The sequence below is a fragment of the Epinephelus moara genome, chromosome 24, assembly GCF_006386435.1.
Source record: "Epinephelus moara isolate mb chromosome 24, YSFRI_EMoa_1.0, whole genome shotgun sequence".
Classification (NCBI taxonomy): Eukaryota; Metazoa; Chordata; class Actinopteri; order Perciformes; family Serranidae; genus Epinephelus; species Epinephelus moara.
In genome coordinates this window covers 48,511,216-48,523,753 of record NC_065529.1, presented here as the reverse complement: position 1 = coordinate 48,523,753, position 12,538 = coordinate 48,511,216, and the positions used below count along the sequence as shown (strand labels likewise).

The 12,538-nt window shown below is 39.6% G+C and overlaps 1 protein-coding gene across 2 annotated transcripts; it reads left to right on the top strand.

Annotated features, from left to right (window-relative positions):
• The first annotated feature begins 758 nt into the window (after positions 1-758).
• On the top strand, positions 759-11,978 carry pigu (phosphatidylinositol glycan anchor biosynthesis, class U). 2 transcript variants are annotated; one of them, XM_050037708.1, is made up of 12 exons: positions 759-910; positions 2,747-2,811; positions 3,054-3,113; positions 3,426-3,488; positions 3,852-3,961; positions 4,540-4,640; positions 4,890-4,987; positions 6,005-6,159; positions 6,355-6,498; positions 6,604-6,728; positions 8,174-8,316; positions 8,468-11,978. In XM_050037708.1, exons 1-12 carry the CDS (start codon positions 781-783, stop codon positions 8,579-8,581), a joined length of 1,308 nt encoding a protein of 435 aa, XP_049893665.1. In that variant the 5' UTR covers positions 759-780; the 3' UTR covers positions 8,582-11,978. The 2 variants fall into 2 exon arrangements, with proteins under 2 accessions (XP_049893665.1, XP_049893664.1); XM_050037707.1 differs by having other exon boundaries at positions 6,355-6,502; positions 6,608-6,728.
• The last annotated feature ends 560 nt before the right edge of the window (positions 11,979-12,538 follow it).

Sequence of the window (12,538 nt, the reverse complement as noted above, 5' to 3'; positions counted from 1 at the left end):
AAAAATGTTTAATATTACATTACAATTAAATTATTATAAATTACATTATCTCTAGATGTGATCTAGACTATCTACTATCAGAAGACTTTTTTGGTAATTATTCTTCCTTACAAATGATTATTAGGCCTATTTTTGGAAACCTTTCCTTCAAAAGTACACTGTATGCCTCATAGTCTTTATATTACTTTGAGTATGTCAATTATTGAAAATAGATTAAATAAAAATTTTGAGCGAATTTTGTTTTAATAAAATGAAAAAATGTTCTTAGCGGAAACCCAGTAGTGTAATGTGTCTAACTTTACAGAGCTTTGTCAATTGTGTTTTGATCCAACGCATAAAGAGTCCCGGGGTGAAAACATACTAAGGGCTTATGGTTCCGTATTCCCTTCACTGGCTGACTGAAAAAAAGAGACATTCACTGTGTACTACTGACCTTAGGAAAAAGTTTGAAAACTAACCCTACAACGGGTTTTTTGTAGCAATTTATAATATTAAATACATTGATTGATTTATTTATAATAATAATAATAATAATAATAATTATAATAATAATATTTATTTATTTATTTATATAATAATAAATTATTATTTTTTATTATTTTATTAGTATCATTATAAACATGATGCAAATCAAGCCTAATATGTATTATTTATTGGTTTATTTAATATACGTCTAATATATTTTCCGTTTCGATTCCGTCCCGTTCAGTTTCCTCTGCAACAACAAGACTTCATTTCCCATGGTGCACCTCGCAGGGCGGAGAGAGCTTCCTTGTGAAGATGGCGGCTCCCCTGACTCTACTTTTGATTGTAGCCGTTACGGTCCGCGCAGCTCTGTACAGATCCAGTTTAGCGGACCTGATCTCGGAGAGGGTGGAGGTGGTGTCTCCGTTAACCGCCTGGAAGAGAGGTAAGCGGGGTGTAGCGGCTTTTTGGGGCCGAATTTTCCCGCTGATACGCGGCTTCGGTTCCCTCCTCTCCTCGGCGCTGTTACCCGGTGATAGGTCGGCAACCGGTTTAGCTAAAAGAAGAAAATAACAATAAAGATAATAAAAACTGTCTTTGCCGTTCTCTTTCAGAAAGATTACTAACGCCACATTGAGTCTGATAAAACAGCTTCGTTGTGGTTTATGTCGCTCTAGATGTGAATTAGTTTTGACTCGTTAATTTTCTAATGGAGGTTCTTCATTATGTTCAAAGATGATGGTGCAGCAACCAGCTATAGAGTCATTAACCACTGACACGAGGGTTGGAAATTAACTAAGTTATCATTTAAGAGTGTTTATACTTCACTAGAGTACCAATACTGCCCTCCTGATACTACAGCTCTAAACACTACTGTACATTTGACTGTGCTTCACTGTCAATAATAATATAACCAGTTTCCAATAAGGGACTGTTCGTTATTTATGTGAGGGGACGGGGTGGTGCAAAAAGGGGAGGCATGTAAAATTAATTTTTAAGCACATGGGAGGGACTTGTGTTTATGTTGGCTCAGGGGAGTGGCACACAACTTCAACTAACTGTATTTTGTATTATTTTACCACCTATTTATAAAGAAAACATGCCTTCTAAACCTGAAAGCGGGTTTTGAAGGCATGTTTTCATTTCTGTCGTGACCTCCTCCAAAAGCTGCTGCAGATTTCCCCCAGAACAAAGAGCATTGGTGTTGTCATTTGATGGCTATATTCAGCGTCCTGGGAGAGGGTAGTTCTCTTAAAGGAGCTAATTATTTCAAGATTGCAGCTTTTAAAATGCTATCAGGGTGGTACATTTGGAAATGTCACAACCTCCCAGTTACATTTCACCCTTTGTGTTCTGTTAATGTTTTTTTTTATCTGTCCTCTTGCCTTTTTTATTTTTAAAACCCAAAATGTTATCTGCATTAAACTTATTTGTAAAACTGAAAAACAGTAAAAAAAAAAAAAAAATTGTTCCGATACAGATTTTTAGCTCCTGTAATGTGCATTTTTCCAGTTTTTAATAAAAACTGTTTAGTTTCTGTATCTACCAACAAAATATGAAGCCTCATTTCAACCTCTGGACGTCGTGCTGAAGTGAAGTCCGTTAATTGAGACACACTGTGGTTTTTGTATAAAGGGATACACACACACACACACACACACTGCCACCACCACCACCACCACCACCACCCTTCATAGATTGTTCATTAGGCAGCTGTAACAGGAAGTTGCATCGTTGTATCCTGCAGCCGATTGTACTGAGAGAAGAGAGGACATGATGATGATGATGATGATGATGATGATGATGATGATGACAGCCCACAGCTGGATAACGGCACTGTCTTTCTGTGATATGTAGGGTTGCAGCAGTGTACCGGTTTTAAGATATACTATGATATGAAAATTTTGACGCTCATCACACCGTGATTTATTTGCTTATCTATAATATTAAAAATAAAATTGCAGCTGGACGGAGACTGTCACCTTTATTTTAGTTATTTTCAGAAGGGAGAATTTGTACACATAAAAAATAGTTCCACGTTTTAATTATAGTCATAAAACATTCGTCCAACCAAAAATCAACCTTTTATTTTTATTCCTTAAGTGTCATTCTGACTAATGATGATGATGATGATGATGATGATGATAATAATAATAATAATAATAATAATTATGTAATACTGTGACACCCTGATATTTTCTGAGACAGTTATCGTACGGTGAAAATCTCATATCATCGCAACCCTACTGACATGTTGTTTTGTTTGTTTGTTTGTTAATAGTTGTTGAAGGATTGGCTCTTCTTGACTTGGGAGTCTCACCGTACTCTGGAGATGTTTTCCATGAGGTGAGATACACACACACACACACACACACACACACAAATACGAGGGGTGGGAATCACCAGAGGCCCTATGATACAATATTACCATGATATCTTAGTCTTAGTAAACAAGAATTTCCTTTGGGATAAATTAAGCTCTATGGAATTGAATTAAAACACGATAACGTCTACATAAATGTGTGTTGACCCAACAGCATGTTTGTGTTTGTGCTCTGATCCCAAACGTCCTTTTCTTTTCTCTTCAGACTCCTCTCATCATTTACCTCTTTCACTTTGTGGTGGACTATGCAGAGATAACATTTATGGTGCGTATGAAGATGTGTTTATAAACTAATCAAGACATGATGTTTTGGGCTGAATCTTTCCAGCACCAATGTTTCTCTGTTGAGCTGTCATAAAACACTATTAAAAACTGATTTAGATGCAAAGGCTTCGGATTTGCTCTGGTTAATATACAGGATGATTTTCTGTCATGTTAGCCAGCAGTCTGCACAATAATTTAAACTGCTTTTCCCCGTGACAAAAAAATTTCTGCCTCCAGTGATTTGAAAAGAAAGTATATGGGTATGAATTTTTTGAGGCTCAGCTGCTTGTTCTTTGTCTTTCTGTCTTGTTAGTTGGCAGATGTGATCACTGCTGTGGCTCTCTACATGATAGTGAAGGACTACAACAAACAAGTGGTAAGACAACTGTGATGTTTCTTCAAAAATAAACGAAAAAAAGATTTAGAAAAAATTCGATATCAAAGGGAAATTCCAGTCTTTTTCGACAATGAGATATTGCTTTTGTGTTTCTTTGTGTTGTGATAATAACTTTGAACTCACCACCTCTGTTATAGAGGTTCAGGGAAACACGAGATTGATATGGACATCGTATGATAACTGAGTTATGATCAGTGAATGATATAATTTCTACAGATTAAACATGGATTCATTGTTAGTGTATTAAATTTACTGATACGTTGATATCCAGTGAAGTATGTGGTGTATTTGGGGTGTTGTCCAGTGTTGTGACATATTTGACGAGCATATTTGCTGTTTCAGTTCAGAAAGCAGAAATTTGCTCTGGAGGCAGACCGCTATCCCCTCGACTGTCTGGAGCTCATCAGAAGCCCAAAAGAGATGTACTACATCCCTCTGAAAGTTGCCATGTTGTAAGTATCAAACACCTCCCAGAGTGATTTAGGATGCATTCACACTGGCGCTATTTGGTCCGCTTTAAACGAACCCTGGTCCACTTCCACGGATAGTTTGGTTCGCTTGGAGTGGTGTGAACGCTCATTCGAACTCTGGTGCGGACCAAACAAGCAAACCCTGGTCCGCTTGAAAACTGGGGGTCTCGGTTCACTTACAAGTGAACCCTGGTGCAGTTCGCTTACAGTTGGAAATGCAAACGGACTTTCCAGCGAACCAAAGAGAGGAAGTGACGTAGACTGCAATGCATTTTGGGTAGAAAAAACAAAACAAAGCCAACAGCGCGAACCGGGACAGAAGCACACAGTTGCTGGAGACAAAAACTTGAGCTCAGATTGGTTGTTAGTCGTTACAGACACGGACAGTGCAACAGGTACCAGAGCTCTGCAAAGACATTTTAGAAAATGCTAAGTTCACATTATTTAGATATTTCTATATATTTGATAATAGTGGTGATTGTAGCCTAAAAGGTCATGAAGGAAAAACCACAACCTTCTAAAAAGTTGCTTGTTGTATCTCACTGTTTCTTCTCTCACAGTTACCTGTTGAACCCGTTCACCATCCTGTCCTGCGTCGCCAAGTCAACCTGTGGCCTGAACAACGCCGTCATCGCCCTCTTCATCCTCGCTACAATAAAAGGTAACATTTGATTCCAGCTATAAACATGATGTGATTCTTCAAAAGGCATTCCACAGTTTTGGATCCATAACTGACATTTCTGCCTGAGTGAGACACGACTAATTAATTCATTATTGTTAGCACAGTGTGTTATTTTATTTATAAGAAGGAGCACTTTGAAATTGCTTTGACTGTCAAACTTAAAATGGCTGCAACAATTAAATCATACAGTGACTGTTTAATTGCAGTTTTCCTGTGTCTGTGTTGCAGACAATGTTTTGCTGAGTGCCATATTTCTGTCCTTGGCCACATATCAGTCCATCTATCCTCTCACTCTGTGCGCTCCAGCGCTGCTCTATTTGATGCAGGTACGTTCTGTATGAATCGACATGTGCGTTCCCCTCCTCTTATTCTGTTGCTCTTTTCTCCTTTACTTTATAATTTCCTGTATTTCATGCCTGGTTCACACTACATGATGTCAGCCTGATAATAGCCCGACGCAGCATCGCACAGTGTCAGCTCAGATTGTGAATGAAAATGAGTGTCGTGCACGATAATCCATCGTTTCGTCTCATGTAGTGTGTCATAGTAGACGTCAACCAAGGCCAAGTCTGGGATGCCTCATGATGTCCCAGCAGCAAGTCCAGCGTGTTTCTTTTTGTCGTTCATGACTGCTCCCGTCACAGCCGTCACTTTGACCAATAGAAACACAGAGTGACCTGCTGCCATGGAAACTGTAGGACAACAGCACCACAGCCTTTATTATATTTCCTGTAGGGATGTTACCACACAGAATAAAAAGGAAAAATGATGGCGTGAAACAGCAGAGGCACAACTTGTCGAGCACCGCCATTAGCATCCAGCTAACAAAGAATGTTATTTCTTCATAATGGTGGATATAAAGTAATAAAATAAAAAACAGTGGCGGGGCTTTTACTGCAGAGGCTACCAGCCTCATTTGAAACAGACTACATTATAAACGGGTCTTTATGTATTATCTCTGTACTTTTATATTTTTACTTTTAATCCGCTCCCATTGCCTTCATTTCAAACTCAACACTTCCTGTATCTGTTTCAAATTAAAAGCCCCTTATCTTTTCGATTGGGAGAATCCTGTCATTTTCTAAACAGGCTTTTATTGTGAAACATTTGCAGGAACTTGTTGTGGAGGATTCAGTGGCTTGCATTGATTTTGTACGGTACTTCAGATGTAGCTCCTGACATCTGGGTGCGCTTCTTACGTTACTACAGTCACATTTTGGATGGCGCAGGAGCAGCCGCAGTGACTGAAATAATAGTAATAATAATAGAAATAGCACACAAATAACGATGACTAATCTGCCTTTCGTTCATGCCATTCCATGTTTCCGTGCCTTCTCATCCAGCATCAGTATATCCCACTGAACTTCCGGCGGTTCAGCTTCTGGTGGTTCATCGCTCAGTACGCCTTCATGTACCTGGGCAGCCTGTTCGTCATCATCTGCCTCTCCTTTTTCCTGCTCGGCTCGTGGGACTACCTGCCGTCTGTCTATGGCTTCATGTGAGTGGTGACCTAAATTACCTAGAAAGTAAAACTGCTTGTGTAATATATGACTAACCAGACTGGACAGAAACTGAGATAGTTTTAAAAGTAAGACTGATAAGAAATTATTTTCGTAAAAGTTACTTTAGCTTTAAATGTGATCAGATTCTTTCCAGCTGTGGTCGTAGCATTGACCGTCTCTCTTCCATCCAGTCTCTCAGTACCAGACCTGACCCCAAACATCGGCCTCTTCTGGTATTTCTTCGCCGAGATGTTTGAACACTTCCGCCTCTTCTTCCTCTGCGTCTTCCAGATCAACGTCTTCTTCTACACCATCCCGCTGTCCATCAAACTCAAGCAAGTCCTCTGCATCACTTGCACACCATCAAAGCTAACGCAACGCTGCTGTTTGTTCTTTTTATTTCCTTTCTGTTCTTCATTCTGTGCGTGTCTGTGTTACAGGGAGCATCCGGTGTTTCTTATCTTCATGCAGTTAGCTGTGATCTCCATCTTTAAGTCTTACCCCACTGTGGGAGACATCGCTCTCTACATGGCCTTCCTTCCTGTCTGGAGTCACCTGCACAGATGTGAGTAAAGAAAACACAAAAGATGTTGCATATTAATTGTCACAAGATTCGATCCAGGTCTCTTAATATGAGCGGTTACATGGACAATATTTCTTAAACCAGTTTGAAATCACTCTGATCATCATTAGCGGTTTACAATAACGCTTAATAAAGTCATCAAAGCATTTAATCAATATATACTTTTTTTTTGGACAAGTGCAGAGGGTTTCTGCTCACTGTAAAGCATCTAATTATGTTGAAAAAATTCAATTCATTCAATACATATAGCAGGGAGAAGAAGTGGTTCCCCCGTTAGTACATTTCAAAAGTAAGAACGTCAGTGTAACCCAGTTTTTTTGAAGGTACAAATTACAGATGTCCCTAAACACCTCACACCTCTATTGGTAGACATACAGTTTACCAATGTTTGCTAAACGTCTCATTTGCAAGCTACCGCTACTGGTAGTGACAGCAAGGTGGTGCTGAGCTTGCATGTTCTCAGTGTCAGCGTGCGTTTTCCCCAGGTACTCTGGCTTCCTCCCATAATCCAAACACATGCACGTCAGGTTAATTGGTGACTCTAAATTGGCCGTAGGTGTGAATGTGGGCAGGGTTGTCTGTCGAGAGGGTGAGGAGCTCGGATATCTGGAGGGAGCTCGGAGTACAGCTGCTGCTCCTTTGCGTCAAAAGGGGTCAGTTGAGATGTTTCGGGCATCTGATCACGATCCTCCTGGGGCGGCTCACATTAGAGTTGTTCTGGGCACGTCCAACTTGTGGGAGGCCCCGGGGCAGACCCAGAACACGCTGGAGCGAGGGATTATATATCTCATCTGGCCTGGGAACACCTTGCGATCCCCCAGGAGGAGCTGGAAAACATTGCTGAGGACAGGGGCATCTGGAATACTTTGCTCATCCCCCACAACCCGGCTTCAGATAAGCGGTTGAAAATGGATGGATAGATGAGTTTTAAGTAGTAGACGAGTAAAATTTTGGCCTGCATTCGCCTGCATTTGTGGTTGTAGATGAAACAACGGTCTTACAACAAGCTCTTTACATACCATTTCCCAAAATACTGTTATTTTCTGACATTGCCAAAAAGCATGAGAGTAGTCTACATCCAAAGACCCACACTCTCGCCAACAGCTCTGGCAATTATGGAGATGCAAAACTAATCAGAATGTTCCATGAGAATTCATTCGTTCGCAAATTAGTGGTTGAATGGTGTATTTTCCACATATTATGCCAATCTTCGTCTGAAATTTCTACACTGACTTTGAGGTGTTTCACTCTGGAACAAAGTATTTGACCAACAGATTGACAACGTGTTCTCGTCAAGCAATTGTTTTATTGAAATGAGATTTATTGTCATCTGGGAATTTTCTCGATTAACACCATGAAAATAAAACACAAAAAGTAATTGTGCAATGAAATAAATAATCTCTCTCCTGGTTTCATGTCCTGTTCAGTCTTAAGGAACATCTTCCTGGTGTCCTGCGTCCTGCTCGCTTGTTCCGCTCTGTTCCCGGTTCTCTGGCACCTGTGGATCTACGCCGGCAGCGCCAACTCCAACTTCTATTACGCCATAACACTGCTGTTCAACGTAGCACAGGTAGGACGGTCTACAGAGTTAACCAAAGACTTATGTCTGATCTTGTTATTTAGTAATCATGTTGTATTTTCAGCCTGCTCTCTCATTTAAAACATTATTGATTATTTATTTACGTCTAATGATCAATGTCCTATTATTTATTTCCCCTCAGATTCTGCTGGTGTCAGATTATTTCTACGCCTTCTTGAGAAGGGAACACCATCTCAGCTACGGACTGTATCTGAAGAGGAAAGACGGCTCAGAGGCAACACTAGTTCTTAAATAAAACACACACACTCATACACACATCGCTACACATACACATACGCTACCAGGCTGGCGGCCTCGACCAGGAACGGAGAAACTGCTGGAGGTCTCATGTATCCACAAAGGGAACAAACACAAACTGAGGAGGATAAAAGACCGTCAGAGCCACAGTTATCCTCCGAACACATGCAGGGAGTGTGTGTGTGTGTGTGTGTGTGTGTCTGGTACAACGTCATATGCAAAGTCACAACACTCAACATGACAGACACATGCAGAGATGGGATATAGAAATCTTGTTCTTGCCATGCGAGACAAACAAACAACAACTTGACATCCTTTTTTCACTTTCTCCTCTGGAGCGCTCTTATTTTGAAGCTTCACCCTTACCTGGAACCTGCGCCTGCAATGGTGGCTTTTATTTTGAAGCCTACTTCCTAGAAGAATTTTATTTTGACGCACTGTTTATCCCGCTGCTCCGCCCTGCGAAGCACCAGCTCTCACACAGATTTTTTTTTCTTGAAGGAAGTCACTCTGCTCTGCTGGGGCTCTTATTTTGAAGCGCCAGCTCTTGCGCAGGTTTTTTGTTTTTCTTGAAGGAAGTCACTCTGCTCTGCTGGGGCTTTTATTTTGAAGCCTCTTTAAACATCAAAAGGTGGAAACCCTCTGATTTGATAATTCCTGATATCCACATTTTATTTGTGTTGTTTTATGTTTACCTGATTACATTTGAGGTAAAACTGGTTTGCTTTTTTTGTGGGGAAACTATTTTCAAAAGTTTGTCTGGAAGCCTACAAATCTGTCTGTCTATCCCTCTTGTCTTTCTTTTTATCACTCTGTCTTACTGTCACTCCTTTTTATTACACAGTCGGCTCTTTAATGAACAAACTCCTGATTATCAGTGTTGCATCTCGTCTAAAGTGAAAACCAATGCTTACCTCATCATGATACATAAAACTTAACTTCAGCCTCCTGAAAACAGAGATATTTATTTAAAAATCGCTCCCCAACAGAAAGCTAGTCTGATAGAAATATCTGTGAATGTGTTTAAACAACTGAAGTGCTGAAGGAGGCTCAACAGTGTTTTGTGTTTGTGAAAATTACAATTTCATCATTTTAATCCCCATGAAAGTTTTCACAAAGGACACATTTCCTGTCACAAAGCAAAAGTGTGGGCTCATAATGTGCCACCTAACTAATCACTAAAGGCATAAAGGTTCTGTATGTAACTTCTTACATCTATTAATCATTTTAAATAGCCAGTGCATGAACAGGTTGTAAAGTACCTTAAAAACGGAGACATTTCCCAACTTCCTCTGTTGCCTGTAACAACCTGTTAACAGCAATGTTCAGTGTGAGAGAATCCAAAGGATGTGACGCGATGCACGTGCTGAACCTTAACCAAGAAATCCCTTTCTGGCAAAGAACCCTCAAGATCAGTGGTTCCCAACTGGTCCAGCCTCGGGGTCCAGATTTCCCTTTAGTCATTAGTTCAAGGTCCACACAGTTTAATACATTGAGCGTCATACTTGCGTTTGGCCATGTCGTCGAACTAGTTTGCTGTCTCTGTCAAGGAGTTGTCCCTTAGTCACTCGCTCCACAGCAGAAAACAGCACTTCAAGGTAAAAGCTTTGTGCTGGAAATTCACTGTACTTAAAAATAAAGTGTGATTTTTACAAATTTGACACGTTTGCGAGTCACTTGTGGTCCATTGAGAATGGACTTGCGACCCCCCAGTTGGGAACCACTGCTAGAGACAAACTTCTCCCAACAACGTGCAACATTAGCTAAAGTTAGCTTAAAAATGGTCCGCTAGCATCAACAAACAACTGGCACCCACCACATATACTCCGTTTCTGTGATAGAAATTTTGCAGCAGCAGCTCGGAGACAGACTTTAACTCACGGCTGAGGTTTGCGCTGACTGAAGGTCCATCTGCCGAGCTGCCGTCTGCTCTTCCCCCAGTGATGTTGGGAGCGTTCGTAAAGCGTTCGTCCAATTTGATGTCATTTGAAGTAACGGAGTGTTTTATTTCCACATGAATTAAAAAACGGTTAAATATTAATCACACATTCACTCTGTGCGGCGCTCTGCTGCTTGAGGAGTGTAGTGTCCGAATAACAGATTGATACATTCCAACAGCGCTCCGAATTTATGAACGGTCCAGTTGGTGCCAGAGTGCGCTCTGAGCAGCGGGGTGCGCTAGCAAATTCTTGTCTCATTTTTGGACTGATGAACAGTAAATTCGTTAAATTCAGTGCCCCTTTGTGTTAAAAAAATATGACATGAAATATTGTGATTGTGTGGTTTAAGCTGGCTGATGCTAATTCATGTTAGCGTCCATGCTAACAAAGAAGAATTGCTAGGTAGCTAAAGTATCAAAATACTGTATTCAGTGGACATTAGCTATTTCATCCGGACTCCTGGGGGTGGTTAGAAAATTAGTTTATCAGCTAATTTTAGGAAACAATCAATGCCAGGTCCATGCAGCGTAGTTAGGTTACAGCTAGCTGCGCGGCCAACAAGCTAACAAGATTAGAGAGCTAGCTGTAAAGCTACGCTGCATGGTTTCCTTGATTAATGGAGTAGTTATATGATTTATATCGATTAATTGTTGCCGCTCTAATTGGGACAGGGCTCATGTTATTCTCATCTTTCAATCTGATTGTTTTTCCTTAATGTGTAAACAAGAAAACCACGACTGTAATCAAGAATGTGCTGCTTGTACAACAACTCTGCCTTTTAGAAGCTACTGACGAACATTTTCTTAGAAACCTTTTTTTAGGGATTTAAGTCACACCCTTAAAATAAGCCTTAAACCACCTCAGAGGTGTTGGGACACTGATCTAAAGCTCAATTTTATTTTAATGTTGTTCTCTGAAGTCCACAGATTAATGTTTTTGTTTAATAATTGTGAAAATAATCATTTGATTAACAACAAATTTCCCATAGAAAAGACCCATAGAAATCATTTTCACATCATCGTCTAAATACAAGCATTAACTGTTTATTATTGTGAACTGTATTTTAATATAAAATGAAAATAAGAGCTCACTGTACAATTACATAGAAATATTATCTGTGCAACACAAACACAAGTCTGTTCAGTTGTTTTTTAAACCACTCATCTGTCTGAGCAGAACTTCAGTGATGGCCATTTTGATACCAATGAGTGAAGTGATGATATTTATTTATTTTGCTGCACTAAAAACTTTGCAAAGAGATTTAATTTGTTTTCTTTGATTATTTTTATTTTAGATAAAGGCGGAGCTCTTCTGTTGTTTTTGATACTGTATATATTTGTGTTTTGTTTTGTTACAGATATTAAAAATAAAAGGTTTGAAAGGGGTGATGTTAAATTTTATGAATGAGTGAACATGTCATAAATAATGGTTATTAAACTTGAGGTGTTGATTTTGCTTCTGTTTGTTTTTGATTGTCAGAATGTGTTTGTGTGTGTGAGGCGCTGGCAATGCATCATAATTTTAGCTTTTTATTACTTTAGTTTTTGGTCGTATTCACACAGAAATTAAAACGTAAAGTCAGATGTGAGACCAGCAACATTTCATACTGTCTGTTCCCCCCACTGAGCTCTGAGTCTACGGCCATTTTCATCAACCAAGTGTCGGAGATTTAAATCAAGACAAAGAAAAAACTGTCTCTGAGTTGCAACCAGTTCACTAATATGTATGGCAGTATGTGTTCCCTCCAGTCATTTTCATGAACTGGTTTCTGCACTTGAAAAGAAAAAATTGTGATATAAATTATAAACTGTCAGTTTGTCAGCTAGCAATAAAAAAATCACAAATGGCTCCAAAACAGAAAGATAAATCAAAACATTTCTAACTTTTATTTAACACACCGGTCCTAAGGAAGTATTCCTTACAGTACTTATCAAAAATGGTAGGATACTTTAGACTGCTTTATACAATGGAAACTGTTTTTTGGTTTGATGTATAAAACAACTGTCGACTCATTT

Bases quoted from the DNA above. Each gene is read 5' to 3' on its own strand.
- pigu (XM_050037708.1), top strand. From the start codon at position 781: ATGGCGGCTCCCCTGACTCTACTTTTGATTGTAGCCGTTACGGTCCGC. The intron at 2,812-3,053 runs GTGAGATACACA...TTTTCTCTTCAG, and splicing joins CTGGAGATGTTTTCCATGAG to ACTCCTCTCATCATTTACCT. The intron at 3,489-3,851 runs GTAAGACAACTG...TTGCTGTTTCAG, and splicing joins AGGACTACAACAAACAAGTG to TTCAGAAAGCAGAAATTTGC.